Source organism: Macadamia integrifolia, unplaced genomic scaffold (assembly GCF_013358625.1).
Source record: "Macadamia integrifolia cultivar HAES 741 unplaced genomic scaffold, SCU_Mint_v3 scaffold720, whole genome shotgun sequence".
NCBI lineage: Eukaryota > Viridiplantae > Streptophyta > Magnoliopsida > Proteales > Proteaceae > Macadamia > Macadamia integrifolia.
In genome coordinates, this window is record NW_024870523.1 from 132,115 (window position 1) to 159,599 (window position 27,485).

General features: G+C 39.0%; 1 protein-coding gene across 1 annotated transcript in view; it reads left to right on the forward strand.

Annotated features, from left to right (window-relative positions):
- The first annotated feature begins 309 nt into the window (after window positions 1-309).
- Window positions 310-27,485, forward strand: part of LOC122069805 (probable E3 ubiquitin-protein ligase ARI8) — a 33,463-nt gene continuing 6,287 nt past the window's right edge. Inside the window, exons 1-14 of the mRNA XM_042633894.1 lie at window positions 310-845; window positions 15,628-15,752; window positions 16,051-16,159; window positions 16,405-16,495; window positions 18,944-19,116; window positions 19,346-19,450; window positions 19,554-19,642; window positions 20,407-20,514; window positions 20,719-20,809; window positions 20,909-20,998; window positions 22,251-22,298; window positions 22,865-22,936; window positions 23,008-23,107; window positions 23,197-23,323. Coding sequence (XP_042489828.1) covers window positions 690-845; window positions 15,628-15,752; window positions 16,051-16,159; window positions 16,405-16,495; window positions 18,944-19,116; window positions 19,346-19,450; window positions 19,554-19,642; window positions 20,407-20,514; window positions 20,719-20,809; window positions 20,909-20,998; window positions 22,251-22,298; window positions 22,865-22,936; window positions 23,008-23,107; window positions 23,197-23,323 — 1,484 coding nt within the window. The 5' untranslated portion in view covers window positions 310-689. The remainder of the gene's footprint in view (window positions 846-15,627; window positions 15,753-16,050; window positions 16,160-16,404; window positions 16,496-18,943; window positions 19,117-19,345; window positions 19,451-19,553; window positions 19,643-20,406; window positions 20,515-20,718; window positions 20,810-20,908; window positions 20,999-22,250; window positions 22,299-22,864; window positions 22,937-23,007; window positions 23,108-23,196; window positions 23,324-27,485) is intronic.

The window sequence follows — 27,485 nt, forward strand, 5'->3', positions numbered from 1 at the left end:
TCATCGTATGGCTAGAACCACCGAATCACCAAAATTAGTTTTGGTGGGCCCATTATTTTGTGATTTAAGTGGTATTGTTGTGTACCTCGGAAACAAACCAATATTTTCCTTCCCTGTGAGAAAAATTAAATTCTATTTTCTTTTGATGAAATTCTCCTTGTAAATCTTACCAAAAAAGAAAAAGAAAAAGAAAAAATTCTCAACTTTCCCTTTTCACTTTCCAATGGCAGTTTGGATTTTTTTTTTTTTAATTATTTTAATAAATTGAGACTCTCTCTTTCTCTCTCCTGATATAAAAATTGTGAAATTCCTGTGTCTTCAGGGTAAAGAAGGAAAACCAAACCAGAATCGAGAAAACCAAAAACCCTCAAATAGATTTTGATAATATATTCTTTCTTTACCTTCGAGGCTTCGACTTCTCAATCTCCGACCTCAAATACCTATACAAAACCTTCAATTCCTTCGCATGTCGATCTTCTCCCCATCTCTTGTCCATCCTTGTTCATGCGTTATTTCCTCCACTATCTTGCCCGATTCGCGGTTTCTTGTGCCCTAATTCGTGGCTTCCTCTTGTATTATTGTAGATTATCTTCTGTTGTAATTCATTTGGGTGAAGAAGGGTTTTGAAAGTTGAGGATTTTTTTAGGGTGTCCTATCTTTTTTTTCTTCTGGTTTGAGTTTTGGGGGTGATGGACTCAGAGGATGATATGCACGATGCGAACGATGCGGAATCCCTGGACGACTTCTACAGCGGCGAGACGGCCATGGCAAGCGATGATGATGATGGGGATTATGACTTCAATGACACCGATGATTCTGACGACAGCACGTTGCATCGACAGCAGGTGAATAAAAGATGACCGTTTTATTTCACCCCCTCTTCGTTAGCTTTTGATGAAAAGTGCTTTTTATGGTTCTGTATGTGTTTCTTTCTTTTTTGGGGTTTGGTTCTGCTCTTTGGAATATACATTGATTCTAGTTTTGGTATAGGGGTAGTGAAGTCAGAGTTTTGTTTCTGATTTGCAGTTTTTTTGTATGTTATTTTCGTTGTTATTTTTCTATGGGGTGGCCTGTTGATGGGTTTTGTTCAAATTCTGTAAAAGTTCTACTTATGCATGAATTTTTAATGTGGATAGAATCAAGGTTTTCAATTACCAAGGGTGAATAATGGATGAGTTATTTCATGTTACCTCTGGGGGTTCAGTTATGGTTATTTTTGGATTGAATAGGTGAGTTGTGTGAATCGGGATTAGGTGAAGGCACTGTGAATAATCAATTGGATTATTGGTGGCAATTGCTTCATTTGTTTAGTTTGTAAAATTTGGGGCTTCAATTCTTTAAGTACAAATCAATTAGTTAAGGTGCAGTTTTCTTTGAAATGGTGGTGCTTGGGGGTTGGGGGAGGTGTACAATTTTAATTTGTGGAATGTCGAGGCTGGATGAAGGTGAAGGAATATAAAGAAAAGGCCAACTCTAAGGTGTTGGGGAAAAAAGTATGTTGATATGATGGACAGGAAGATCAATTTAGCGGGCTCCATTTGTCCCTTTTAGCAGAGGTATATCTTATGAAGATTGTGCAGGCAATGGAGTGGGCTGTGTACTCTTTCAACTTGGATGCTTCTTGTTGAGCTAATTAAGTTGAGAAGGATGAGAAAATCAGATATTGGGTGTAGTGCCTTGAAGGAACCTGAAATAGCGATTGAGAGGAAGTTGGATTTTCCTATTTTAATAGCATTTGATTATACTGTTCAGGCGGTTTAACCGCCTTCCCACTGTAGGGGGGAATACACCATGTTTGAAATATTTGGGGAGGACAAAGTGAAGGTTCTGATTGAGAAGGGGCATGCTAAACAAGTCTGGAGGGGGAATAGTGTTGCTGATGAAAAACATCCATTGAGCATCTTAGCCTACTGGTATAAAAAGTTTTACTCCCAACAAATCTTATAGGAAAGGAAGGGTAAAAACAGGGTTCTATCTGTCCCCCCTCTCTCTGGTGGTATTTGGAGATCTTTGGATGAAGTGCATTAGTAATTTTCTAATTACCTATTATCACCTTAGTTCAAGTTGTTGTTGAAATCAAAAGTTTGTACTGCTTTAGTTTTGCAACACCATAATATAGAAAAACTACTTATTCATTTCCACCTTATTATACAGTATATGTTGAAATCTTGAATCTACCAGAACCAGACACTAAGTTATTCTTGTAATGATCTTTCATGTACCATTTGCATCTCATTTAAGGGTGTCAGCTAATGATTTCTGTCTATTAATTAGAAAAATGAGCCTTGTCATCCTTCTGAAGCAAGTATGGTGCCTGACTAGCATTGGAAATCACTTGAAACCTAAGTGGTGTAGAGGTATAAAGAGCTTAATTTTAGAAATCCCTTGAGCACCTAAGGTTCATACTCCATGGATGGTGTCTCAGTATTCAGAATTTGCTTCCTGTTCTCTCTCTCTTCTCTCTCCGTGTGTGTGTGTAAATGTGTTTCAGAAGGGCCATAAGATTTCAGATATGTAGTTTTCCTCAAATATGTTCTTGAGCTCCTTGGCTTGAAATAGCTGAAGACACTATTACAAACCATTATAAAATCATCATATCTGTGTGGGAAAATAAATAACTTATCCAAGCCTTCTCCCAACTTAGGGCTGTCACTTCCAGGCCTTCACCGACAGACCTGACAGAGATTGCCTGAATAAACCCTAACTGACTGTTTATTAAATGTCTGGTTTCGGTTTAAGGATTTGTACTTTTTGATTGTTGTTCGGTCGGTCTCGGTCCCGGTCCAACCCAAGATACCGTTGAATTAGGATCAATGTACCTAACTGAATGAAGACCATCAATTAAGGATTAATTAATCTATTGTAATAACCTTCACCAAAATATAAACAATAGTTGGATTGCGGCCGATTAAGACCAATTACTGATTAGAGACCGATAACAGGATGAATAATTATTAATGTTCTCGGCTGGGCTAGGAGGATTGATTTATGTCATTGATCGGTTTCAGACTTTCAGTCTTGGCCCTCAAAGGTGCAGCACCGATGAAGCCCGACCATCAGTGACTGGACTGACCGATTGGACACCCCCATCTGACCACAAGTGCACTTGTGTACAAATGGTCAAAGTGAGGTTTAAAAAGAGTCTATATTTGCAACAAAATTGCCAATACAAGAGGAAAAATCTATTTTTCCAGTAATTGCATCACTCATCTGTTTTTATTGGCTGTAAGGTATATATTCTTTTGTTGGGGTCATTAAGAGTTGGATTATGGAAGCCAGCTTGTGTGCAGTAAGGATAGGTCTCAGGGAGTTTTATTGCAAGACTTTGTCTGTAGAAAACTTAAGGAGGTTGCACAAAGTGAAGTTATGATGAGAGTGAGAGGAAGGATCAATATTTGAAATATTGATGTATTTCCAATGTACCGATGCAGATTTCCAGAAGGAAGAGGAGTTAGGCTGGTGTGGCTGTATGAAATCAGCCCTTTTCTTGATCCTGCAGTTCTTAATGACAACAGTTTTGATTTGGTTGAATTAGTGGTTTAAAGACGTTTGGTTTTGGTTAGGCCCAATGTTAACTCCCTAATGGGTTATATGGGCCATGTGCTAAGTATTTTTTGAGTTTCTATTGTAATGGGCCAATTTTATAAGTCCATATTAAGGATTTAAGGCCTATACAATATTAGTGTTAGTTTCTATTTTATTAAGATATCTAGAAGCTTTATATTTTTCATGCTTAGCGGGGCTGTCAAGAATTCGTTATCTCATTCCTCCTTTCATAGAAGTAGGTTGAGTGATGGATTATCTTGGTCGAGGACGTAATGCACATAGGACGCTTTGGCTTGACTGATCTATATGGTACGTCAGGTAGACAGCCGATACCTTATTATAGTCTGTCATTATAAGCCTGTGGCTAATTTGTAGTGGTGCCTCAGGTTGACAGCCAACACTTAGTATAATTAGCCATAACATGTTAATCTTTTTGCATGGATTCTCGCACTCGTCCTTTCTTGGAATCTCCATGTAGTCGATCCCATTAAGTTGGGATAAGGTTTTGGATGTTGTTTATTGTTGTTCTAGAAGTCTTATGTTTGTTTTTCTAGAACTGTCTTACTTGCTCTTAAGTTGGAGAGATTCCAGATTCCTTCTACTGGCGTGCAAGTACTTGTTTAAAGGCGACTTGATTTTTTGTGATCGTAGACCACTGTTGCCTTGACTTTGTTAGGGGCCTTTAGCTACGGTGGGCCCCTTGATACTTGGTTTAGAGTTGGGTCGCCCTAAACTAAACGAATTAGTAGTATGCTGGGTTTTGAGAAGGATAGTTATTTAGGCGGGAAGGCGATCGAGACATTTGAGGGTCTTCTAAAGCAATGTGGCAATAGGGCGGGGCATAAGGAGTCGCCTTATCGAATAAAGCGTTCTAGTGTTGTTTTTTTAATGTAACCATTTTATTTGGCACAAATAGCATATCAAAAATTATATAATTCTACTTATATGCTAAATAAAGGTTAAAAAGATTCATACCAATGCAGGATATTAATCAGAAAAACAAATCAATAAAGTGAATAAACTAACTAAGTTCATCTTTATCGTAGCATATAACTATGAAACAAAATTATACTTACCTCTATGATGCCAAAATGAGTGCCAAAAGTCATCCACTATATTTCTACTCCTATCAGTCTGATTAGGGCTGCAACTAAGGTCTGTATCTCTGGAATGGGAAAAGAAAACAAGGAAAGAAGAGAACTTGCTGTGATGGAAAGAAGAAGAATGAAGGAAGAGAAGAAGGGATTAAGGGAAGAGGAATAGAAAGAAGAAGAAGGAAAAACATATGAGAAAGAGATCTCCGTTCAATAACAGAAAACTGAAAGAAGAAAAATAGTACCTTGCCAGAGCCGGAATGGCCTAAGAAAGACTCGCTAGAGGAAGAATCGCCGGAGGAGAGTCACCGGAGATGGAATTGATGGAGGAAGGAAAACCTGTGCCCTAGTTCTCCCAAACGAAGAAGAAAATAGTCAAGGATTTTGCAATTTGTGACTTGTTCAACCAAAGTGTGGTTTTTGACTTTATATAGACTTGGTCCCATAGTTCTCAAGTGTATAGAATTCCCATAGACTTGCCAATCACAATAAAAGATATGGAGTCTGTGGTAATACATTTAAAATTAAAATTAGCAAACAAAAACATAAAAGGTGTCTGACTTGGTCGTAAGACGTCATAAGCTGTCGTCTTATGTGAAACCTATAAAGCGCATGACTACCTTAGCCTACCTGTACCGCCTTAATGCATTGGCAGTGAGAAGCCTAACATAACATATCTTCTACCTTTTCTTCTTTTCTTCACCAAGCTGTTTAGGTCAGTTTCTGTCCTGTTCATACCTTGCTGGCAGACTTTGCACCTTCTTGAACCTTGCTTACTTGCTGGAACACTATTCTGTTGGATGTTAGCTGCTGATTACTATCTCTTTGTTCTTGAGAACCAGCCTGCAAACCAGACCTACAACTACCTTGTCTGCCTGGTCTGATTTCAAAAGTTCAATATTAATATTTTGGTTTATGAGTTGGTGTGGTATTGGGTCTTCCTAAGAGGCCCACGGTTTAGCTATTTTATCCTAAAGTTTCGATCTGATTAGTTTTCTTAGTAGAGAGTTGCCTCCATTGCAGCAAGTTCTGTTCTACCACCGTCTCCTTCTCCTACGATTGTAATGTTGAAGAAGATGCTTTTATTCTTTAATATTAAACCCTTACTTCTATTTTCCACTGCTACCCATATCTTCTTCATTAACTCTATTTTTTCCCCTATCTTAAATTCTATTCCAAGTTTACCCTTGGTTAATATATATAAATTCCTTTTGTATCCTCTTGTTACTATCAAAAGTCCTTTTACATTCAGATTATTATGCCTCTGTCACCCCCTTAGAAACTTTGAAATATCTAAATCATTGCCAATTTCTTCCTACTTTTGGTTGGGTGGGGCCATAGCGAACCCAAACAGGGTTTTTCGAACCCAGTATGGCATCATCTACCTCCTGTTCTTCCCTCAGTTCTTCTCTCTCTTTCTTGTTTCTTCTTCTGTTTCTCCTTCTTCCTTTCTCCTATTTTTCATTTGTTAGGAGTCTCTTCTCCTTTTTTCCCTCATTTTCTCCTTGCTTCTTCTTCTGTTTCTCTTTCTTCCTTTCTTCTATTTTCTGTTTTTGTTACCATTGCCATGTCCTGGTGTGAGTTTTGGGTTTAGAAAGAGAGACATCAAGGACGAGCAAGGATGAGCTAGCAAGGACGAGCAAGGATCCATGCAAAAAGATTGATAGGTTATGGCTAATTATAATAAGTGCTGACTGTCAACCTGACGCACCATTACAAATCACTCATAGGCTTATAACAACAAATTATAATAAGGTTCCCGCTATCTACCTGACGTACCATATAGATTGGTCAAGCCACAATGTTTTACATGCATTACATCCATAACCAAGACAATCCATCACCCAACATAAAAGTTACTTTTATAAAAGGAGGAATGAGATAACTAATTCTTGACAGCCCTGCTCAGCACGAAAGTAACAACTCGAACACACAACTCCGCATTGTTGAAGACCAACAATTGCAATAATCTATCCCCATACGATGAAATTTTCAAAGATTACCTGGACTTGTTGGCCAAGGCTATAGATTCGTTGAGTACATCCCTGTAGCATGTGTGTGGCCCAAAACATCTATTGGCATCATAGACGAACTTTTATTTGTAAATGAATATATTCGGATGAATTCCAAAGATGCTATTAAGAGATTAGTTATTTACGACTTCCTTGTGAGATTTAAATTACACAAAATATCAATTCCTAGAAGTAGTGATGACGATGCCAGCTCAAGAAGAGGGACATTGATCTCTCTATATTCTTCACCAATCAATTTGAAGCTCTGTGGTTTGAGTCGATTCCTTTGGGTGAGCGTACCTGCAAAACACTAGGTTTAAACCCTGCTGGAACTGTGATATATTGGTTTGGAAACCAAATATGGTTTCCTCTTCTCTGCTAGTTCTTGTTTCTGTCAGATTGTATTGTACTTCAATAATCCTTGTTTATGGGACTGTTCCTGAATGATCTGATGCAAACTTGAAGGTCCATTGTAGGATATCCAAGCTGCGTGCCCTAGTTACTTTAAGAATTTTTAATTCTGTTTTTAAGTTATTGTATTTCATGTTAAGTTGTTTTGGGTCGGATCAAGGATTATAGTATAAGTATTGGTCGGCTAAATTTAAGATATGTATTGGAGGGTATCATATTGGAGATACGTTGTCGCATTGCAATTTTATGGATGGAGATGTAATTCAATCTGACATCTTGTGAGTGGCACTATGACTTTTACCAATTAAGCAATTATTTTGTGTAATTTAAATCTCAGAAGGAAGGCTTAAATAACTTATCTCTTATAGCATCTTTCGAATTCAATTTATCCGAATATATTCATTTAGAAATAAAAGTTCGTTTGTGATGCCCTTAGATGTTCTGGGGCGCACGAACGCTACACTGATCTATTTAATGAGTCTATAGCGTTGGCTGACAGGCCTGGGTAATCTTTGAAAATTTTATCATGATGGGGATAAATCATTGCAATTGTTGTTCTTCAACAATGTGGAGCTGTGTGTTCGAGTTGTAACTTTCGTGCTGAGTGAGGATGTCAAGAATTCGTTATCTCATTCCTCTTTTCATAAAAGTATGTTAGGTGATGGATTGTCTTGGTTGTGGAAGTAATGCATGTAAGACACTGTGGCTTGACCGATCTGGTACGTCAGGTAGACAATTGATACCTTATTATAGTTTGTCGTTTATAAGTTTGTGGCTGATTTGTAGTGGTGTGTCAGGTTGACAGTCGAAACCTATTATAATTAGCCATAATTCATCAATTCTTTTTGCGTGGATCCTCGCGCTTGTCCTTGTTTGGAATCTCCATGAAGCCGACACCATTAAGTTGGGATAAGGTTTTGGAAGTTGTTGTATGTTGTTGCATAAAAGAACAATTAAAAAAATAATATATAACATGTATCATGCATAAACACTAAAATAGAGAACATCGTACTGAGAGACTAATGTATTCAATTGAAATGTTCAAAAGGATGAGGTTTTTCTACATTTTTTTCTATTGACATTGCCATTCCATTGCCATTCTAATGAGTGCCATAAAAAGTGTCGTGATGGTTCATAGCCATTAGTAGGAACTTCTTCGTGAATATAAGTTATTAAGATAATGTTATGGACTTGTGGAACATAGGCACAACATTGACCCCAGTCAAAATAACTATTGTTGTGGGAGTCCCAGTCATGGTAGAATCTAATGTATTGCTTTGGAGTGGCCAATGTAAGTCCTGAATAAGCCCCATATCCATAGCCTGAAGAAGCACTTGAAGATACATGTACATGTTCGTATGAGGCACCAGCGTGATCCGAACTCATGCTGAATGACTCCATACTCCTCATCATCACATCACTGTCACTTGGATTGTGGGAATGGTTCCCCTTCCTGCTGTAAGACTTTGGTTGTGGGTGAGCGCCATGATCTATATCTTAGGTTGCATGGGTAAACCCTGCCTCTTTTGTGAAATGCATCCCTACATAAGATTGTCCACCTCCACCACCATTTCCACTGCCATCATCGTAATCATCAGCAGCAGCAGGACCACCACCACCACCACCACCACCACCTTCTTTGATGTAGATCATCCTAGATTTGGCATCACTTATCAAAGAAAGAAGAAGATTGAAGACTAGACAGCTGGCCAGCACTAATCCTATTCGAACCAGCTAGAATTGGGCTTAGATGGCTCTACCAAATTTGATCCAATATAACCTTAGCCTTGTTGGGTTATATTTGGAAGTTTTTAAGTATAGTTCCGATAGGAGTTTAAGGAGTTATTTTAATTTTAGTTTCTATTATAATAGGAAAGTTGTTAGTTTGTTAGAGACAATTTGTTATTTGTTTTAAGTCATGGTTAGATTAGGAAAGTAGTTTGTTGTTACTTTCTTAATTTGTCAAGCTTTTCCTAGTTGGGACTGGCCAAAAGTTACAGTGTAGATATATATGGCTGATTATTGTAAGCTATTTCTTTTGTATGAATTAAAACACTTATTTGCTGTTGCAACTAATTCTCTGAGATAGGTCAATCATCAGTTGAGAGGACCGAGGGTGAGAGGCCCTGATGTAGATAGGGCTGTCAAAAGGAGGGCACAAGCTGATCAATTCTTGGTTCAGTTTTGTCCCAAGTTTGGTCCTGGTTTGACTTCATTGAACCGGCTGGTTGGTAGCATTGCCCCTTCCATCGATCCATAGGATCAAGCCTCTATTTTGTCTTCATGTGAACTTCTAGAAGCCCAGTCAGTTCAGCCATTGATGGGGGCAGCAACAACTGTTAGTCTTCAAGAAAATCTCTACAGATTTCAGTTTGAGTGCTGTTTTGTATTATTTGTGTGTCTTAATCAGCAACCAAGAAGAAATCACAGGAAAAGGCTCTAGAAGATCCAAAATTCTTGCTACTGATCTCAGCATTGGACTGCTGTCTTGTCTTATTATGAAGATACAACTGGAGGAGGCAAAAGGATAAGGAACAATAACCAGCCCATTATCTTCAAGGATTGTTACCTTTTTGGTGTTTAGAGTCTTTTGTTAGACAAGTAATTAGCTTAGGAATGCTTTAGTTAGTTTCCTATTTTGTAACCTTCTATTTTGAAGGAGCTGCTGTGCCTATTTAAAAGGCTAACTGATTGTAATTGAGACAGACTTGATTAATGAATTCTGTGAGTGCAAACTCTTGGCTTAACAACTACTATTCAGAGGTGAGATGCCTAACCCATTGAGGGGAGTGATACCCAAAACCTGATGGGGGAGATACGCATTCCTAACTCTCTTCCACCCTTCTCAACCCCTCCGTCAATTTTCTTTTTCTTTTTTTCTTCTTTGTTTCAGTTTGTGAGGGAGTGATTTGAGAGTGGAATGAACATCGTTTGAAGAGTCTACAATCACCCTTCGACAAAGATTCAGTTCAGCTACAGAACAGAGATCGATTCCAGCAGATTTCCAAGTTTCCTTTTTCTTGTTCAAGCACCAAATCTCCCAGATCTGTAAGCACCTTGGCCTGGCCTTTTGAGGGCTTGTTCCTGGCCACAAGAGAGGCACTCGACCAGTCCCTTGCTGCCTTTTGAGGCCTGTAGCAGCTTTAGCAGGTTTTCTCCCTAGTTTCCTAATCTGGACTCTGCTTTTTTCACCATCAGATCTCCTCAACCAGCAACCTGTTTTGGAAGCCCTTTGGAGGGATTGAAGGACACATCAGGGGGGGCCACTCGACCCGCCTTTCTGCCCCATCTGAGCAGCCATGGAAAAAGAGCACGGGGTTGTCCTATCTTAACCACTAAATAAATAACCATTACTTCATGAAACAAAACAACTCAAACTAACCTAATAAACTAAATCTTGTATTCTTACATCCTACTACCCGTAATTTAAGCCCATTCCTATTTACAAAGAAAACCCATTGGAATAAAGGCCCAAGTGGCCACCAAATATATAACCCAGACAATGCTTATTTCCACTAAAATAAACCACATGTGATTTATATGCATCAATAGTACTCTGCTCAAAATTGTAATAAGGCCCCATTATTTAACTATTACAATAAAACCCTTTTACTGACCTGTTTTGTTGCTGTTTAACCCCTATTTTGTTGAAATTCCACATCTGTGTTTAAATTGATCAATGCTCTGTCTGTGCTCTTTTCCTATGGGGTTCTTAACTTCCAATTAATTACAGAATTGCCACTACCTTTAGCTTTGAAAACGATTGGCACTTAGGTGGGCCCATAGTCACTCATAATCAGGCTTTTGGGAACTAGGGTTGCATTATTTAGTATCACAGCCTAAATTGGCCATGGTACATTTTCAAGATTACAGTTTGTTTGCTCAATGGAAAGACTTCTTGATGTAGGAGCACTTTGATGGATCGACCCAAACCCACTCCAGAGCCCTGACCAAGAACCAGATCCAATTTGGGTTGAAGGTTATTAGAATCTCTTAGGATTTTTTATTTTATTTTATTTATTTTTTATTTGGGAATATTTGTAATCTTTTATTTTTGGGTAGTTTCCAGATAGATAGGTAAGAAGATTCCAATTTGAGTCCTACATTTTATTTCTATTGCAGTCTCAGACTTTATTAGGAAGTTTTGTATAAATTAAGATGTAACCCAAGTTATGAAGAGATTGATGAATTAAGAATCAATTTTGAGAAACCCCTGCCTGGCTGCCTTCTTCCCCCGCGCCCCTTTCTTCTAGCCGACCTCTCCCTTCCTTCTTCTTTTCTGGTTCTCTCCCAACCTCTGTTTCTGAACATTCTCCCCTGCATGGCTGTGTGCTCTCCTTCCCCTCCTGTGCGATCACTCTTCCTACCCCTATCTTCCCTGCGATCCATCTATCTCCACTCTCTTCCCCTTCTTCTCTTTCCCTCTTTCATCCCTGTGAGACCACCTCCCCACCCCCTTTTGTGCGAACACTGTCTCTCTCTATCTTTCATTCTCTTTCTTTCTTCTTCTTCTTTTTGTGTTAGTTTCTGCCATTACCGAACCAGCGGATCTGAGAGCGATTTGACCAATCTCCCTCATTCTTAACCCTCTTTATCTAAGACCTTGGGTGAAAGACATTCATACATGGCAAGCTAAACCCTCGAAACCTAGTCCAAAACCCACCTGTGATGTGGAGTAACACCTGCAACAGAACTGAACCTGCAACTATCGCAGCTCCTAAAGTCCAGAAGCTTGTAATCAAAATTCTGCCCTGATTTCTTGAGCTACACTAGTATGGTCGACTCAGGAGGCCGAGGATTCCACAAATCTGGAGATTTACGGCTCTTTGAGACAGATTCCTAGGGCTGCTATTCAAGTTTTTCTTGGTGTTCAAACATGACCTTCTTTGGCTGTCTTGAGGTTGAAGACAACCTAATAAAATGGGATTTGCTTTGACTTTATTTTAATATCCCATTAATACCCTTTCTTTATTCTAATTCTATTTTATCCCTTTAATCTTCCTATTCCAATAATACCCCTCCCACCTTATACGTTGCCTAACACTGTTGTTCTTTAGTATTTTGTCTTTTGTGGTAGTCCTTTGTTTCATTCCAGATTAATACCCCTCCTTTACCCTTTTATTTACCCCTGCCACTAAGTGTTTGTCATTCCAAGATTACCCCTCTCCCTCCATACGTAATAGTTGGTTCCTGTGATAGGTTGAATCCCATTATTTACAGTTTTGCCAGCCCTAATTACTACCCCTTCTTGTCTTCCTATTTACAAGTTACCCTTATCTTTTGTCCCCTTCCAAGAATATTCTTTGGCCTTTGCACTTTGGTTCTTCCAAGTCAAGCTTCCAAGGAATTACAAGTTTGCCATTACCTCTTGATATTTGAATATTTACCATTTGGATAGGTCCATATAATTAGCAAATTGCCTCTGCTTCTAGTCTTTGGCTCCTAAGTATTTAAGTGGGCCCATAGTCATCTGGGTTGGGTCTTTCGGGGCCCCCCGGCCGGGATTACTTCTTCTCTGTTCATAAATGAAGGATGAAGTGAGAATTTTGTTTTGCATTCCAGGGTGGAGATGATGTCTAAGATAGATGAGATCATCGTTGAATCTGATGGTGATGCTTTCATCGAGTTTTCAATTTCTTCCTACTTTAATGGCGCTCGATGTCTTGTATTTTCTTCTTCCAAACATGTCATAATAATTGGTCAATCATGGATGGATGATTAAGCATAACAAGCATTTCGTTCTTGGAAATAATTGCATTTTGACTGAGTTATTAATATAAGATAAGGGAAAAATGAATCCAAAAAAGAAAAAAATAAAATTCTCTTTTTATTAACTCGCCCAATCAAAATCCTCAATTAGAAATGAGAATAAAGGAATGATACTCCCTATAATATTAATTGAATTCTATGTAATGATCAATAATTCATTTCATTCACATCTACGTATATCAAATCCTAGCAACAATCTAATCTATTCCATAGATAGATTGGACTGGAATTGACGAACAACCAACATGGAACGAAGGGTTGTCCTTGATCGTGAAGGGAACTCAGGCATGTTAAAGCCCTCCTATCTACTACACACTATTTTCTTCAAAGGGACACCCACAACTTGATAACTCTTCAAATCCAATTGAAGCAGCTCCCACAACTAATGTTGAAGCGAAAAAGGAAGTAATTGTAAAGGACTCTGTGAACACACTCTTCACAACTGATATTGTTTGTGAAGATGAGAAGACAGAATTTGTGATTCCACCACACTTCTTTGAAGAGTGAGCTCCATGACTTGAAAACTATTTCTATGAGCTCTTAGAGTTTTGTTATGGTTTGAAGCTGCTTGTGCACCACATGAAACTAATTCCTCCACTCTCCAAAACTCAAGGACAAGCTTTTTCAAGACCTGGATAATTGAAGCAGTTCGCAGCCAGGAAGAAGAGAAAGATCTGTTGGATATTTCTGGTTTCCTTAAAACAAGGATTGTGGGAGATCTAGATAGGACGTTATCCTCTTTTATTATTATTTGGTTTGATTTGATTTGATTTGATTTGATTTGATTTCCTTATCCGGCTCTGTTTGTTTACTTTGTTAGAGTCCATTTCTTCCTGTTTCCTATTTTGAGAAGAGCCTGTTTTAGTAGTTTCTAGTATGTTAGGATTCTTTTCTTTATGTATATGTAAGCAATCCAATGTTATAGACAGTTTTGAATAATAGAATGAAAATTTGATTTGGTTTTGCCTCCTGATTGTGGAGTTGCGTGCGACCAGGTTGGTTGATCTCTTCTTCCTCCTGTTCTTCCCGTAGATATTCTCCCTCTTTCTTCCTTGCTACTTCTTCCTTTCTTCTGTTTTCTTTTCTTGTCATCATCGCCCTGCCCTGGTGTGATTTTTGAGCTCAGCAAGCAAAACATCGATCTCAATTCTTCACCAATCAGTTTCAAACTGGTGTTTGAGTATATTCCTCTAGTCAACTGTACCTGTAAATTCCCTGTAAAACCCTAGGTTGAAACCTTGCTGGAACTTTGAGATATCGGTTGGAGATCAAACCTGGTTTCCTCTCCGCCAGTTTTAGTTTTAGTCAGATTGTATTTCCATGATCCTTGTTTTATGGAACTTTTTCTGTACAATCTTAGGAGGATTAGTGGTTGAAAAACCCACCCTTAGAATCTCAGTTGATTTGTGTGTGTGCGTGAATCGAGAGGTTGCATATAACACTGTCCTCAAAATTCCAATTAAGGGCCCATCATTTAAATATTACAATAAAACCCTTCTGCTAATGTGTATGTTTCTGTTTAACCCCATATTCTTCTGAAATCCCAAATTCATCTTCTATCCTTTAAATTTGATACTTTTCTGCCCCTGCTCATATGTACTTCTCATGTAGGTTTCTAAAATTCCAACTAATTACAGAATTGTCACTTCCTTTAACTTTGGAACCGTTTTGCTCTTGGATTGGCGCATAGCAACTATAATCAGGGATTTGGGAAATCGGGTTGCATTAGACTTGACTCAAATAAAAAAAGGGTGTACACAGGCTGTGCAAGGTCCGGGGGGGGGGGGGGCGAGAACTACTTACCCCAAGAATGTTGGGACTTGACTTAACCTCACAAATTTGGACTAAACTAATCCTACTTAACTATTCTCATAGTCCTTGCTCTTACCGGTACTGTAGGCCCATTTACATACCCCATTACCATGAAAATCCCTTGGACCAATGACCCAACATTTTTAGAACCCAACCTTCTGCTTATTTCCAGTAAAAAGCCAACTTAATTTGTGCCCTCATTGTATGTTTGGCAATGGAAATTCCACGCTTTTGAAGGTATTTTAATTTTTACCCTTACATAATCCTATATGATTAAGGATTCTCCAGAAACCATTTTCTTTAGCCAATTAATGACTTATTGGCTATGAGGGAGAAAATTTCTTATGAGAGTCAAAGATTGTATGAACGTGTATCAAAAGGTGATGTGAAAAAGTATGGCTTCATCTCCCTGTAAACAAATGGTTGGCATTCTCTACGTTCTTACCTTAATGAAAAGAGGAAAGGCTTCTAAATAGAAAATTTGGCACCATCTGGCAACATGTGCTTTAATATTTAGAGCACAGAAATTGATACAAGAAAATAAGAAATAGGGGAGTAATTATTGAATAAAAAAAAGGAAAGTTCGATTTCTTAGATGGTTCATTAATAATTAGTGCTGGTGGATAATGAACATTTCTAACCTATAGTTTAAAGTTGACTTATATCCATGTTCGTTTAATCATATTAGATGGGAGATTTATGGAAAGGAACTACTGTTTAATCCTGAGGTGGGAAATATCAATATTAGAAGGGAGATTTATGGAAAGGAACTATCTTACCAAATTAGGGGATTTACCAATCTGTGAAGCAATGCAATTAGGCTTCCATTTTCTGTCTTGTTTGCACAGTTGCCCTTGTTTATGTGTGTATTATTCTGCTTTATGTGTGCATGATTGTCTCTCCAATTTGTCACCTTTAGTCTTTAGTGACTTTATTGTTATTATATTCTTGGATTTTGACTTCTGCTGGGTCTTGCATTTCAGCAAAACTACACCATATTGAGCGAGGCAGATATACGCCAACGCCAGGATGAAGATATTACAATGATATCTACTGTGCTTTCCATTTCAAGAGTTTCAGCTAGCATCCTGCTACGTCACTATAATTGGTAACAGGCCTGGCCTGTTTTCCCCCTATTTCTACTTATCTTCTATATGCTGCTACTTGTTTGGCACGTCTTAGTTGTATAAGATCTTAAAACATTGATGGGGGCATGATGGGCCTTTTAAATTATGTGGAATCCTGTGCATACATTATGTCATTGTATGTGTGAAGCAACGTTAGCATGTACCACAATTTTAACATCTACCTTTCTCTTCAAATATCATATTCTGTCAGTCGTGCTTTCTTTGATGTTTATTTGTGTCTAATGTTGCTGAGAAAATTATGTTTCCAATTTTTTACAGGAGTGTCAGTAAAGTGCATGATGCATGGTTTGCAGATGAGGAGAAAGTACGTAAAGCTGTTGGTTTGTTAGAGAAACCAGTGGTTCAAATTTCTAAAAATGTTAAAGAAGTAAGTGTGCATGTTGTTCTTGACTACCTATGCAAGTTGTCTTAATTCCTTGTTGTCATTTAATATAATGGCCACAACCTTTGGGGTTTGCATATTGTCTATCTTGTCTTAAAGTTTTTTTTTTTTATTATGTGGCACTTGCTTCTTCACGCTTGTTATGTGTTGCTTGTGGTGGCATCTTTGCTTTGTTATTATGTTAGGCTTGTTCTATTCACCCTCATTGCAAATGGATGCTTTTTTTGCAGCTGACTTGTGGAATCTGTTTCGAAACATATCCTCGTGATAGGATAACATCAGCTGTCTGTGGCCATCCCTTTTGTGGTGCATGTTGGACAGGTTTGTCTCACTTTTGTTGGGCTAGCTTTAAGGGTTCCTCCTCCCCCCCTCCCCTCCTTTTTTAAAGCATATATAAATCCCATGAACATAAAAGTGAGTCCTTTTATATTTGTCTTGAGCTACTGAAAACCTGTCAACAAGTGGTAGAACAAATGATTTTGAGATTACTTATTCTGGGCCTAATTTGTCCTTGTTCAAAGTCATGTTTTGATAAAATACTCACACCAGCAGTAAATTCCAGCAGCAGCACGCTGTTTATTTGGTTGAAAGTTTCTTTCAGTGGTGTTGTGTTTGTATAGGCAGCATGATTTATGGGTTTTCTCATTGCTTATTCCTCAAGTTCTTTTTCCTGCATTAGCCAAGAACCATGGATGAATTTCTCATATTTAACTTCCTCCAGGAAAAAGCTATGTTTGGATTTGTTTTATGTTGTTTCATATTTCATTTCTGATGATTGTTTATTGAGATGCTGGTAGTGCAACAGCCATTGTGTGCAAGTTGTTAGTCGTCACTGTCATGATATAGCGCCCAAATGTGCTGCTCTGGTAAGCATGCCCGGTATCCATGTGCTGAGTAATGTAGAAGTAGGTTACACAAGGCAGCTACTCCCAATGTATTACAGCCCCAAACCAGTACAGATATGACTCTCCAGAAATCGGAAAAAGAAGTAGGGAAGTAAAGGAACAAAAGACCAGAAATAACACCCAAAGACTACTTATAAATCAAAGAATAAACCAGTAGCAAGAAACAGCACTAGGACCCAAAACCCTAGGGAAAGAAGCCTGCGACTAGGGTTATTTAGGGGTACCTGAATTAATGTAGAAGTAGGTTACACAAGGGAACTAACCCAATGTATTACAGCCCAAACAATTCAGATATGACTCTCTAAGTAGTCTTGACAGAAATCAGAAGTAAAAGTAGGAAACAATGGAACAAGGACCAGAAATAAACCCCAAAGAACTACTTACAATAGCCAGGAATAGATTAGCAACAAGAACCAACAATAGAACCCAAAACCCTAGAGAAAAGAGGCCTGCGGCTAGGGTTATTAGGGGTTAACTGCGGCTGGAGATGTGAGGCTCAGATGGAGCCCAAACTATGGTCGATTGTAGGCCCTAGGGTGAAGAACATAACCCTCAAAGATCTTGGAATTCTGTCGACTGGTGTAGGAGATCTGCACTGTCTTGATTTCAGACTTTTAGAGAGTGAAATTGGGGAATCTTCAAGAGCTGCAGCAGATTACTTCAATAGGCCTTCAAGTGTGGATCGAGTGGTCCACTTGGAGGGTAGAACAGAACCCCCTAAAGGGCTTGTTGATCAGAGCTCAGAATTGGGAGGGGAGGGAGATCAATTGGACTTCAAGAACTTTAACTTCTTGCTGGTCGATCCTGGCTTTTAGGAACCTTAACAGAATCTGAAACTCACTTCTTGAATCTCACAGCAGCAATAACAAAGAACAGCAAATAGGAAAGAAAAGAAGAAACAATCAAGAGAGGTGTGGGAGGGATGGCTCTCTCAGCTGCTAGAAGCAATTAACTGCAATTTTCTTTATTCATTCAAACCTGAATTGTGTCTACAGCAGTCCCTCATTTAAATAGAGGGCTAACATTTCAGTAGTAGCAGTTGGAATCAAATTAGGAGTTGTACTCCTATTAGGAATTAACAATAGAAACCTAGACAAATTAGGTAACTAAATAGCTACTAACTAGTAGCCCTTAAGGCTGGTCGATGGGCCTTATTAAACATAACTTGATGGCCCAATGGGCCTTTATTTACTAAGGGTCGAACCCAGCTATAAGCTGGTTCGATGGCCCTACTTGGGCTGGGCTTTCTTCCTGCGACAGTTCAGTCCATAAAGTGGATCTACACCATCGAATCTCAGGAAAAATAGCGTTTGCCACATGGCATACTAGAACTACAGAAAATGGTTGTGTAGTAGAGCTTCTGAAGACAGTTTTGACAATTGAGGGTACAAAAGATGTTCAATGTATGGTGGGCCAAATGATATTTTGGGTTACCAAATTGAATATATGGTTAATGATAAGGGAGCTCCCATCATCTATCCATATGGCTCAAATTAGGTTTGACTGTTGTGCAAGGCCTAGAAATCTGGCTATTCTGCTACACTTCTGCATTATCTATTTGCACTTAGTATGGAAGCTGGACTTAAACATGTGGCATCATGGTAGATATGTGTTTTCCAAGTAACTTATGGTCTCTAGTGTTGAAGATAATTGCCTTTATAAGTTGGTATGGCACAGGTTGTCTGAGAGTATAATATTTCTGGACCTAAAACATTATAGCATTGGTACAATTTCTCTCATTGAGCTCTCTCTCTCTCTCTCTCTCTCACATGGCACAGGTTGTCTGAGTGAGTGTATGTGTGTTCTCATGCTGTGGAACCCATCTGCTTCTGCTGTTGATATTAAAGTACTTTCTTTCTGGCAGGGTACATTAGTACCTCAATTAATGATGGTCCTGGATGTTTGATGTTGCGATGTCCTGATCCATCATGTGGTGCTTCTGTTGGTCAAGATATGATCAATCCGTTGGCTTCTAATGATGATAAGGAGAAGTATTCTCGTTACCTTCTTAGATCTTATATTGAAGACAATAGGAAGGTACATGAATATCAGTATATGCAACATTTATGCAATTTTTCTTCTATTCCTTTGCTTCCCGAACATATGCCTTGTAAGGAAAATAGAAGAAAGGCAAAGATTCTTTAGTTTTGATACAATAGACCTTCATTAAATTACCTTTCCTACTGATCATCTAGAGAAATTATTAGGCAGTTTTGCATTGTCTTCATCTGCCTGACTGCCCTTTGCGATTTTCCTTCTTTTGCAGACAAAATGGTGTCCTGCTCCAGGCTGTGAATATGCAGTAGATTTTGTTGTTGGAAGTGGAAGCTATGATGTTTCATGCCACTGCTCATATAGTTTTTGCTGGAATGTAAGTGCCTTCTGAATGGTTTGACAAAGTATATGCGCTTTCTTGTAATTCCTATAAAAAATATGAAAGTTCTTCAATTTTTCTTTTGAATTTTATCTTGCAGTGTACAGAGGAAGCTCATCGACCAGTGGACTGCGGTACTGTGGCTAGATGGATTTTGAAGAATAGTGCTGAATCTGAAAATATGAATTGGTAGTGTAAATAGTCTCTGGTGGCTTCATTTTCTCCTATTAGATATGTCAAAAGTTACTGCATTTGTGCATGCTCATCATTAGGTTTGTTTAGTTGTTTACATTTCTATTCCGAATCACTCCATGAATATGATCTTGGATGGAAAACGTCCTTGCTGTCTCTGTGCAAATGTAAATTAATTTTTCCAATATTATTTCCATATGATTGGCTAATATCATATATATAAATGTTCAGAACTAGCTTTGGAGCATTTTTACTAAATTATTTTGGATAAGAGTGTGTGTGTGTGTGTGGGTTGGTTCCCGACATTGTTAATTCCTTTTGCTGAGTGTACTGGGAAGTGGAAGAATTACAACAGCATATAGTTTGAATATGGTAGTTTGTTGTGGTGCAATAGAAGTTTTCAAGAGAACTTGGAACTTGGATGCAAGTGCTATGTGCTTAGACAGTTGTAGGTATGGAGTCATAGCGAATAATTATTATGTACTACATGGAGTGCCCTTCAATTAATGTTTGGTACCTTCTTCATGAGCGGAGAAATATCTATAGGTGCTTACATACTTTGTCAATGCTTACAATGTTTTTGTTTCCTAGAACCGTATCTAGTTGATTAATCCTTGAATCAGTTGGTGATTTATGAGTTCATTGTGTTCCCTTCCTTGCATCTCTTACACAAGGCTATTCTATCTTGGCAATTGTCTTCATTTTCTTGCTGTTTTTATGTTTTACAATATGCTAATCTATGTTGCTGATATGATTTTCAGGATATTAGCTAATTCCAAGCCTTGTCCCAAATGCAAGCGCCCAATTGAGAAAAACCAGGGCTGTATGCATATTACATGCACGCCTCCTTGTAAATTTGAGTTTTGCTGGTAAGATATTCTTAATCTATGAAGTGATCAGTTTCCTTTTCCAGTGTAAATTTAAGTCATCAGTTGTGGAATCAGTGGAAGTATAGTTTTATAAGTCGAAATATTTTATATGAATGCGTTTCTGCCAGTTAACTTCCCCTTTGTTCTACAGTCCATTCTACTTCAGTTTTCTTTATGCATGGCATTGACTTTATGTGATTGCAGGCTGTGCCTTGGTGCATGGTCAGATCATGGTGAGAGAACAGGTGGTTTTTATGCATGTAACCGCTACGAGACCGCAAAGCAAGAGGGAGCTGTAAGATTTTGTTTTTGGTTTCTGTTCTTTCACCTTTTTAATATGGTATCTGTGATTAAGAGCTGCAGTAAATGTTTTTTTGCATGCTATTGATTACAGTATGATGAGACTGAGAAAAGACGAGAGATGGCTAAAAATTCTCTAGAGAGATATACTCATTATTATGAGCGTTGGGCAACCAACCAGTCGGTATGTTTCTTGAAATTCTTGTAGCTTTGACGTGGTCTCCTTTGTAGCTATTTTTCTTCTGTAGACTGAATCATTCCTTCAGCTGGAATACTGTTATCTTTTATTTCCTTGCTATGTTTTGATATTTGGTGTAGTTGAGAGTGCGCTCAACTTATGCACCTGTAATACCTTTATTTGCACAAACAAGTAAAACACTTTTTATTATGACAGATGATGGTAATGTTGCTTATTATGATTAGCGTATTTGTAGAGAAAATAAACTAGAGTATTCCTTGTGAGTTGTGATTGAGTTCTAACATGTTCATTTGGTAGTGTACTTTTTTTCCTGGCGGTGTAAAGAAAATAAATTTTATGGGTTCTGAGTGAGAACCAAGGATGTTCAGAAGGATCACATATTTGATTCTTTTTCCTGATACTACTCTGCATTTCGACAAAAGAAAGAAAAAGATAAGATAATTTCAGAATCAGCAGCCAAATGCTCTTTTGAATTTTTGTTTTTTCTGAATCAGCAACAACAAAAGACTGTATTCCATTTCTTGAAAAAGATGTAGATGCAACTGAAACATGACTATAATCACCGTAAAGCTCTTTAAATTTGCGTATGAGAGCAGAGCAAGGACTGGCCTTTCCAGGGAACTGTTACACTTAGTTCATTAGTGAAAATTTTATGGATGCTGGAAATATGTACTTCTTCTTCTGCATAATGGGAACCAGTGATGAAATTTTTTCCCAAGTTTGATAATAGTAGAGATGGCTGGAGTGAAAACCTGGTTTTGATACGAGTGTTGAAAATAAATATTTCTATGTGGTCAAGAATTGCTGGAGCTGCCGTGGTTATCCTGGGTGCTAAAGTATTAAATTCCCTCATGACCACATTTTGAAATTGCTACATTGCTAGTTTATCTTTAGTGGTAACTGAAGTCTATTTTGGTTATATTTACTTATTAAAGAAGTTGCATGTAAGTTGCCTATTACCCTCAGACAATTTTGATCAGATATCTCTATACTTGTTTTACCTTTACTGATTCACCATATTCAGAACTCTGTCAGAGGTTCAGAGAGGAAATAGGAGAAGATAATTACAACTGTAAAATTCACCAGCACTTTATGTTTGTTGTTCTTTATTTGCAAAATTGATGTTTTGTTGCTTATAATTGCATAATATTCGTATTTTCTTGTTTGAAGCTTTTGTACCAATATTTTTTTAAAGCAAATAGCTGAAATTGACTTGATTAAATTTTGTTTTCTGCAGTCAAGGCAAAAGGCTTTGGCAGATTTACATCAAATGCAAACTGTTCAAGTAAGCTATTTTCTTTTTATCTTTGTGTGTTGTAGCTAAGAATGCCCTGATATTCTGTTAAAAGTTCTGATTTTCAAGGGGTTGTATCCAATGAAGTCCATTTGTGCAAGACGCTCACAATGTCTTATGATATGTTTTGACCTTTTGTTGTGCATAGTAGAAACTCAAACTAAACTAAACGGTGGAAGAATTTTTTAGCGTTTTGTCCACCAGATCTATACTAGAAAATGAATACTAAAAGTGGTGGGTAGACAGGTGCTTCCTATGTATCATATTTTCTTTATCTGCTGTGGTTTCACCTAATTGTGTTTCTCTTTCCGCCAGCGGTGTGTATGGAGTATTTTTATGTTGATAAGACAAATGAATCTAAACACAATTGTTTATTTGAATACTGGATGTTTGCAGTAATTCATTTTAGAGGTAGGTTTCAGGGTGGCTTCTGTCCTCTGCATGGGTTAAGCAATCTTGTCTCTATCTCATGTTATGTTTGTTGTACCTTGCCAAGAAATCAAATTAATGTGTGCCCACCATAGTTTATAGTGGGTTAATGGTATTCTCTTCTACAGCTTGAAAAGCTTAGTGACAAGCAGTCCCAACCTGAGTCACAGCTCAAATTCATTACAGAGGCCTGGCTACAGGTAAATAAGCCCCATCTTCTTCACATTTGGGTCGTCCTTATCATCTCTTCTGACAACATTTGTATGTTCAGATAGTTGAATGTAGGCGGGTTCTGAAGTGGACCTATGCCTATGGATATTATCTTCCTGAGAATGAACATGCTAAGAGACAGTTCTTTGAGTACTTACAAGGTAGTCTTTCCTTCAAACCAAATTCCTTTTTTTTTTTTTTTTTTTTTTTTTGTGGGCTTATACGAATGAAATCTCTGCTTTTGTGGTAGGTGAAGCGGAGTCTGGATTAGAAAGGCTTCATCAATGTGCGGAGAAGGAACTACAAGTTTACCTGAACACTGATGGCCCAGCTGCAGGCTTCAATGATTTCCGCACAAAACTTGCCGGGCTGACCAGGTAACTTGCTAGAAACTTTCTGGTTAGAATTTGATAGACTTAGGATACTTGGGAGCAGGATTGCAGGAAAAGTATAGCTTTATCCTGGTCAAAAGGGTAAAACTACGGTTCCTGCTCTAAGAAACAATTTTTTGGTATTTGAGAGTAATGAGCCCCATTTACTGGTTACTCATGACTGTGAATAAAGATCCATTGTTAGTGACCTCGAATAGACCTGATTGGAGGCAAGGATCCATGCAGCCGACCCCATTTAGTTGGGATAAGGCTGAGTTGTTGATGCAGTGCTAACCTCGAACCAGTGAAGTCCAGTGGGACATCAACTTGTGACAGGATCGAAGGTGTTGGGACAAACTCAGATATGCACGAAATTATGGTTGAATGGTCGATTTGTCACGGAGAACTTGTCTAAAATCTTATATTGGTTGATCTAATGGTCAGGTTTGAAGATATGACTAGTCTAAAAAATAACAAGTCACCAGAAGAGACTAGATTTAGAACTGTTGTAATAATGGGTTTTAGGGAAAGTGCCAGTTACCAAACGGATCCTAAGGGGTTTAATTGGCTTTGTAATTCTCTAAAACCTTCTCTCCATTGTTATAAATAAAGAGGACTAGTGTCATATTAGACACAAGTCATTACTCCATTCAACATGGTATTAGAGCTTTAGGATCCAAAACCCTAAGGGCTTTCCCTCTTCTCCATCTCTTCGCCTCTTTCTCATTTCTCTCTCCCCCAACGCCTCCGTCTGCGTCTCCCTCCATTTCTCTTCATCTGCTTCTCTCTCGTGGTGGGAGCTTCTTAAACCACTAAGAGGGTTTCTAGCCTCCACCTATCCGTCACTTGGGCTCTCAGACTCTCTTCTACAATGATCTGAGAGACCCAGAACCTTTTTTTCGGTCTCTGTTCTAGAGCTATCTTCTCAGGGTTTTACCCTTTATCGATTTTTGGGTTTACTAGCTTTTTTTGATTATTTTGGTGCTTTTTCTATCTCCGGCTTGTCTCTTCTATTTGCACAGCCCCCTTGAGTAGCAACTATGTCTACCATCTCATCTGCTTCTACTGGCGGAGACACCACGACTCTTCCTATCTTTCCTCCTTGTGCTATCAAGTTTGATGGCACAAACTACTTTATGTTGTCATGCTCGGTTTGCATCTCCATCAAGTCCCGTGGTTATTACAGGTACCTCACTGGGACCACGAAGCGTCTGATCACCGGTACTGAGATTGACAAGTGGGAGTGTGTCAACTCTCTGGTTATGGGCTTCCTTGTCAACTCCATGTTGCCACAGGTTTCGTGTGGCTATCTCCTCGACTCCGCTGTGAAGATCTGGAAGTATATCCAGGATATCTATTCCTAGGCAGGGAATGATGCTCAGGTCTTTGAGCTTCGCCAGAAGGATCGTGATCTGAGGCAGAGAGGGCTCATTCTGTCACAGTACTACTATGAGTTGCGGTCACTATGGACTGATTTGGATTTTTATGAGTATACTTCTACCGCTGAAGATGTCACCAAGTTTTAGAAGCGAGAGGACAATCAGGGTTTATGACTTTCTGGCAGGTCTGAATGTGGAGTTTGATCAATTGCGGTCCCAGGTTTTGAGTTGTGACCCCTTTCTTACCTTGGATCAAGCTTATGCTGTGATCCAACTTGAGGACAGTTGACTTACCACTATGCTTCCACAGCAAGCTGTCACTCTTACTGAGAGATTTGCACTTGTTTTTGGCACTCAGTCTCTTAGTGTAGCCCCACAGTTGGTGGCTTCTCTACTATGACTCCAATGAAGTGTGATTACTGTGGGAAGGAGCGTCACACCAAGGAGCACTGCTGGAAGCTTCATGGTCGTTCTGTTGATACATCTGGAAAAGGGCGAGGGAAGGGTCGTGTCGGTACTTTTGGGCAGGCCAACTATACTAAGAGCCCTGACTTTGACTTTACTCGTAGCTCCTCAGTAGCCTCGCTATCATTTGACGAGCTTACTGCCCTCCGACGCCTCTTGACATGTCCACTCTTGCATCTGCCACTGCGAGCTCTACTCATTCCACCCCTTCTGGGTCAGGTATCTCCTTTTGTGGCCATACTATGTCTGTCCCTTCTACCCCTTGGATTATAGACTCTGAGGCTTTTGATCATACAATAGGTCGAGACTCTGGGGCGTCTGATCATATGATAGGCCACTTGTCTCTTTTTTCATAGTACACTACTTGTCTAGGTAATGGTAATGTCAAATTGGCTAATGGGACTTATTCCACTATTCTGGGGAAGGGCTCTGTTGGCTGTACCCCATCTTTATCCCTTTCTACTGTATTGCATGTTCTTTCTTTTCCGACTATCCTTTTGTCCATTAGTAGTCTTACTTCCAGTCTTAATTGCAAAGTCACATTTTTCCTATCTCATTGTGTTTTTCAGGATCTGGTGACAGGGGCAACGATTGGCTCTGGTAGGGTACGTACTGGTCTGTATTTGCTTGATGATGACTCGGCGTTGGTCTCTGGTCAGGCTCTTTAAACATCTTCTACGCCACCTCCCATTTTTGAGTTATTACAATGGCATCGTCGATTGGGATATCCCCCTTTGGGAACTTTGGCTAGAGTTTTTCCTTCCTTTAAAAATTGTAATTCAAGTCAGTTTTTTTGTGAGGCATGTGTTTTGGCCAAACAAATTCGAATCACTTATTCTATTTCTGGAAATAAAAGTGCCACTCCTTTTTCATTGATATATTCTGATATTTGGGGTCCATCCTGCTATGTTTTTGTTAATGGTTATCGGTGGTTTGTCTCTTTTATTGATTATCATTCTCGGACTACTTGGGTTTATATGATGCGAATCAAGGGAGAGACTTATTGCTTTCAGCAGTTTCACCACATGGTTCAGACTCAGTTTGGTGCTACCATTAAGATCCTTCGAAGTGACAATGGCCGAGAATACTTTGAAGGGTCCTTTCAAACTTACCTTTCCGATCATGGGATGATTCATCAAACTAGTGTGGATACTCTGGCTTAGAATGGAGTTGCTGAGCGGAAAAATCGTCACCTTTGTGAGGTAGCATGCTCTCTTATGTTTGAGATGCATGTTCCTCCCTAGTATTGGAGTGACGCAATTCTCACTGCTGCCTTTCTTATCAACCGAATGCCTTCTTGGGTCATGCCTTTTGCTCCCCTCTGGATCTTCTCCAAGGTTCCGTTGCTTTTCCTTTTCTTCCTAAGGTATTCGGTAGTGTTTTCTATGCTCGAGATCATCATCCTTACGGAAAGTTTGATCCTCGTGGTCTCCGATGCATTTTTCTGGGGTATGCTCCTACTCAGAAAGGCTATCTGTGTTTTCATCCTCCTACTCGGCGTTGGTTTGTGATTATGGATGTTGTCTTTCACGAATCTACGTCATACTACACTGCGACACTTATTCAGGGGGAGTCTCCTTCCATTGTGGAATATGTGTCGCTGTCTGTTGAAATTGCTCTCTGCTAGTATCCCGTTTCAAGGGGAGAGTGACATTCCTACTTCTACTGCGCCTCGGCTAGAGATACGTGTATAGTCACAGAGAGTAGACTCAGACCACTACACATCATGGCGTCTACCCTACCATGCCAGTCGTCTTCTCTCAAGCCAGATCTTGTCCCCTTGGACCCTAGTAATTCTCCTTCTCCTTCTGTTGATCAGTCTCTTGAGTTGCTTATTGCTGTTCGTAAAGGCATTAGGTCTTGTACTTTACATCCTATTGCTAAAACTGTTTCTTATGACTCACTCTCTCCTTCCTACTATAGTTTTGTGTCTTCTCTTTTCTCTGTGTCCATTCCTTATACTTGGCAGGAAGCAAGTGCAGACTCATAATGGCAGGCAGCTGTGGTTGAAGAGATGCAGGCTCTGAAGAAGAATGACAGATGGGATCTGGTGTGTCTTCCCTCACAAAAGAAGACAGTTGGGTGCAAATGGGTCTTCATAGTAAAACGAAAGGCTGATGGTACAGTGAATCCGTACAAGGCTAGACTTGTTGCCAAAGGCTTCACACAGACTTTTGGGATTGACTACTAGGAGACTTTTGCTCTAGTTGCTAAGATGAACTCAATTCGTGTTATCTTGGCTTGTGCCGCCAACTTAGTTGGTTTCTCCAGCAGTTAGATTTGAAGAATGCCATCCTTCATAGGGAACTTCAGGAGGAAGTGTA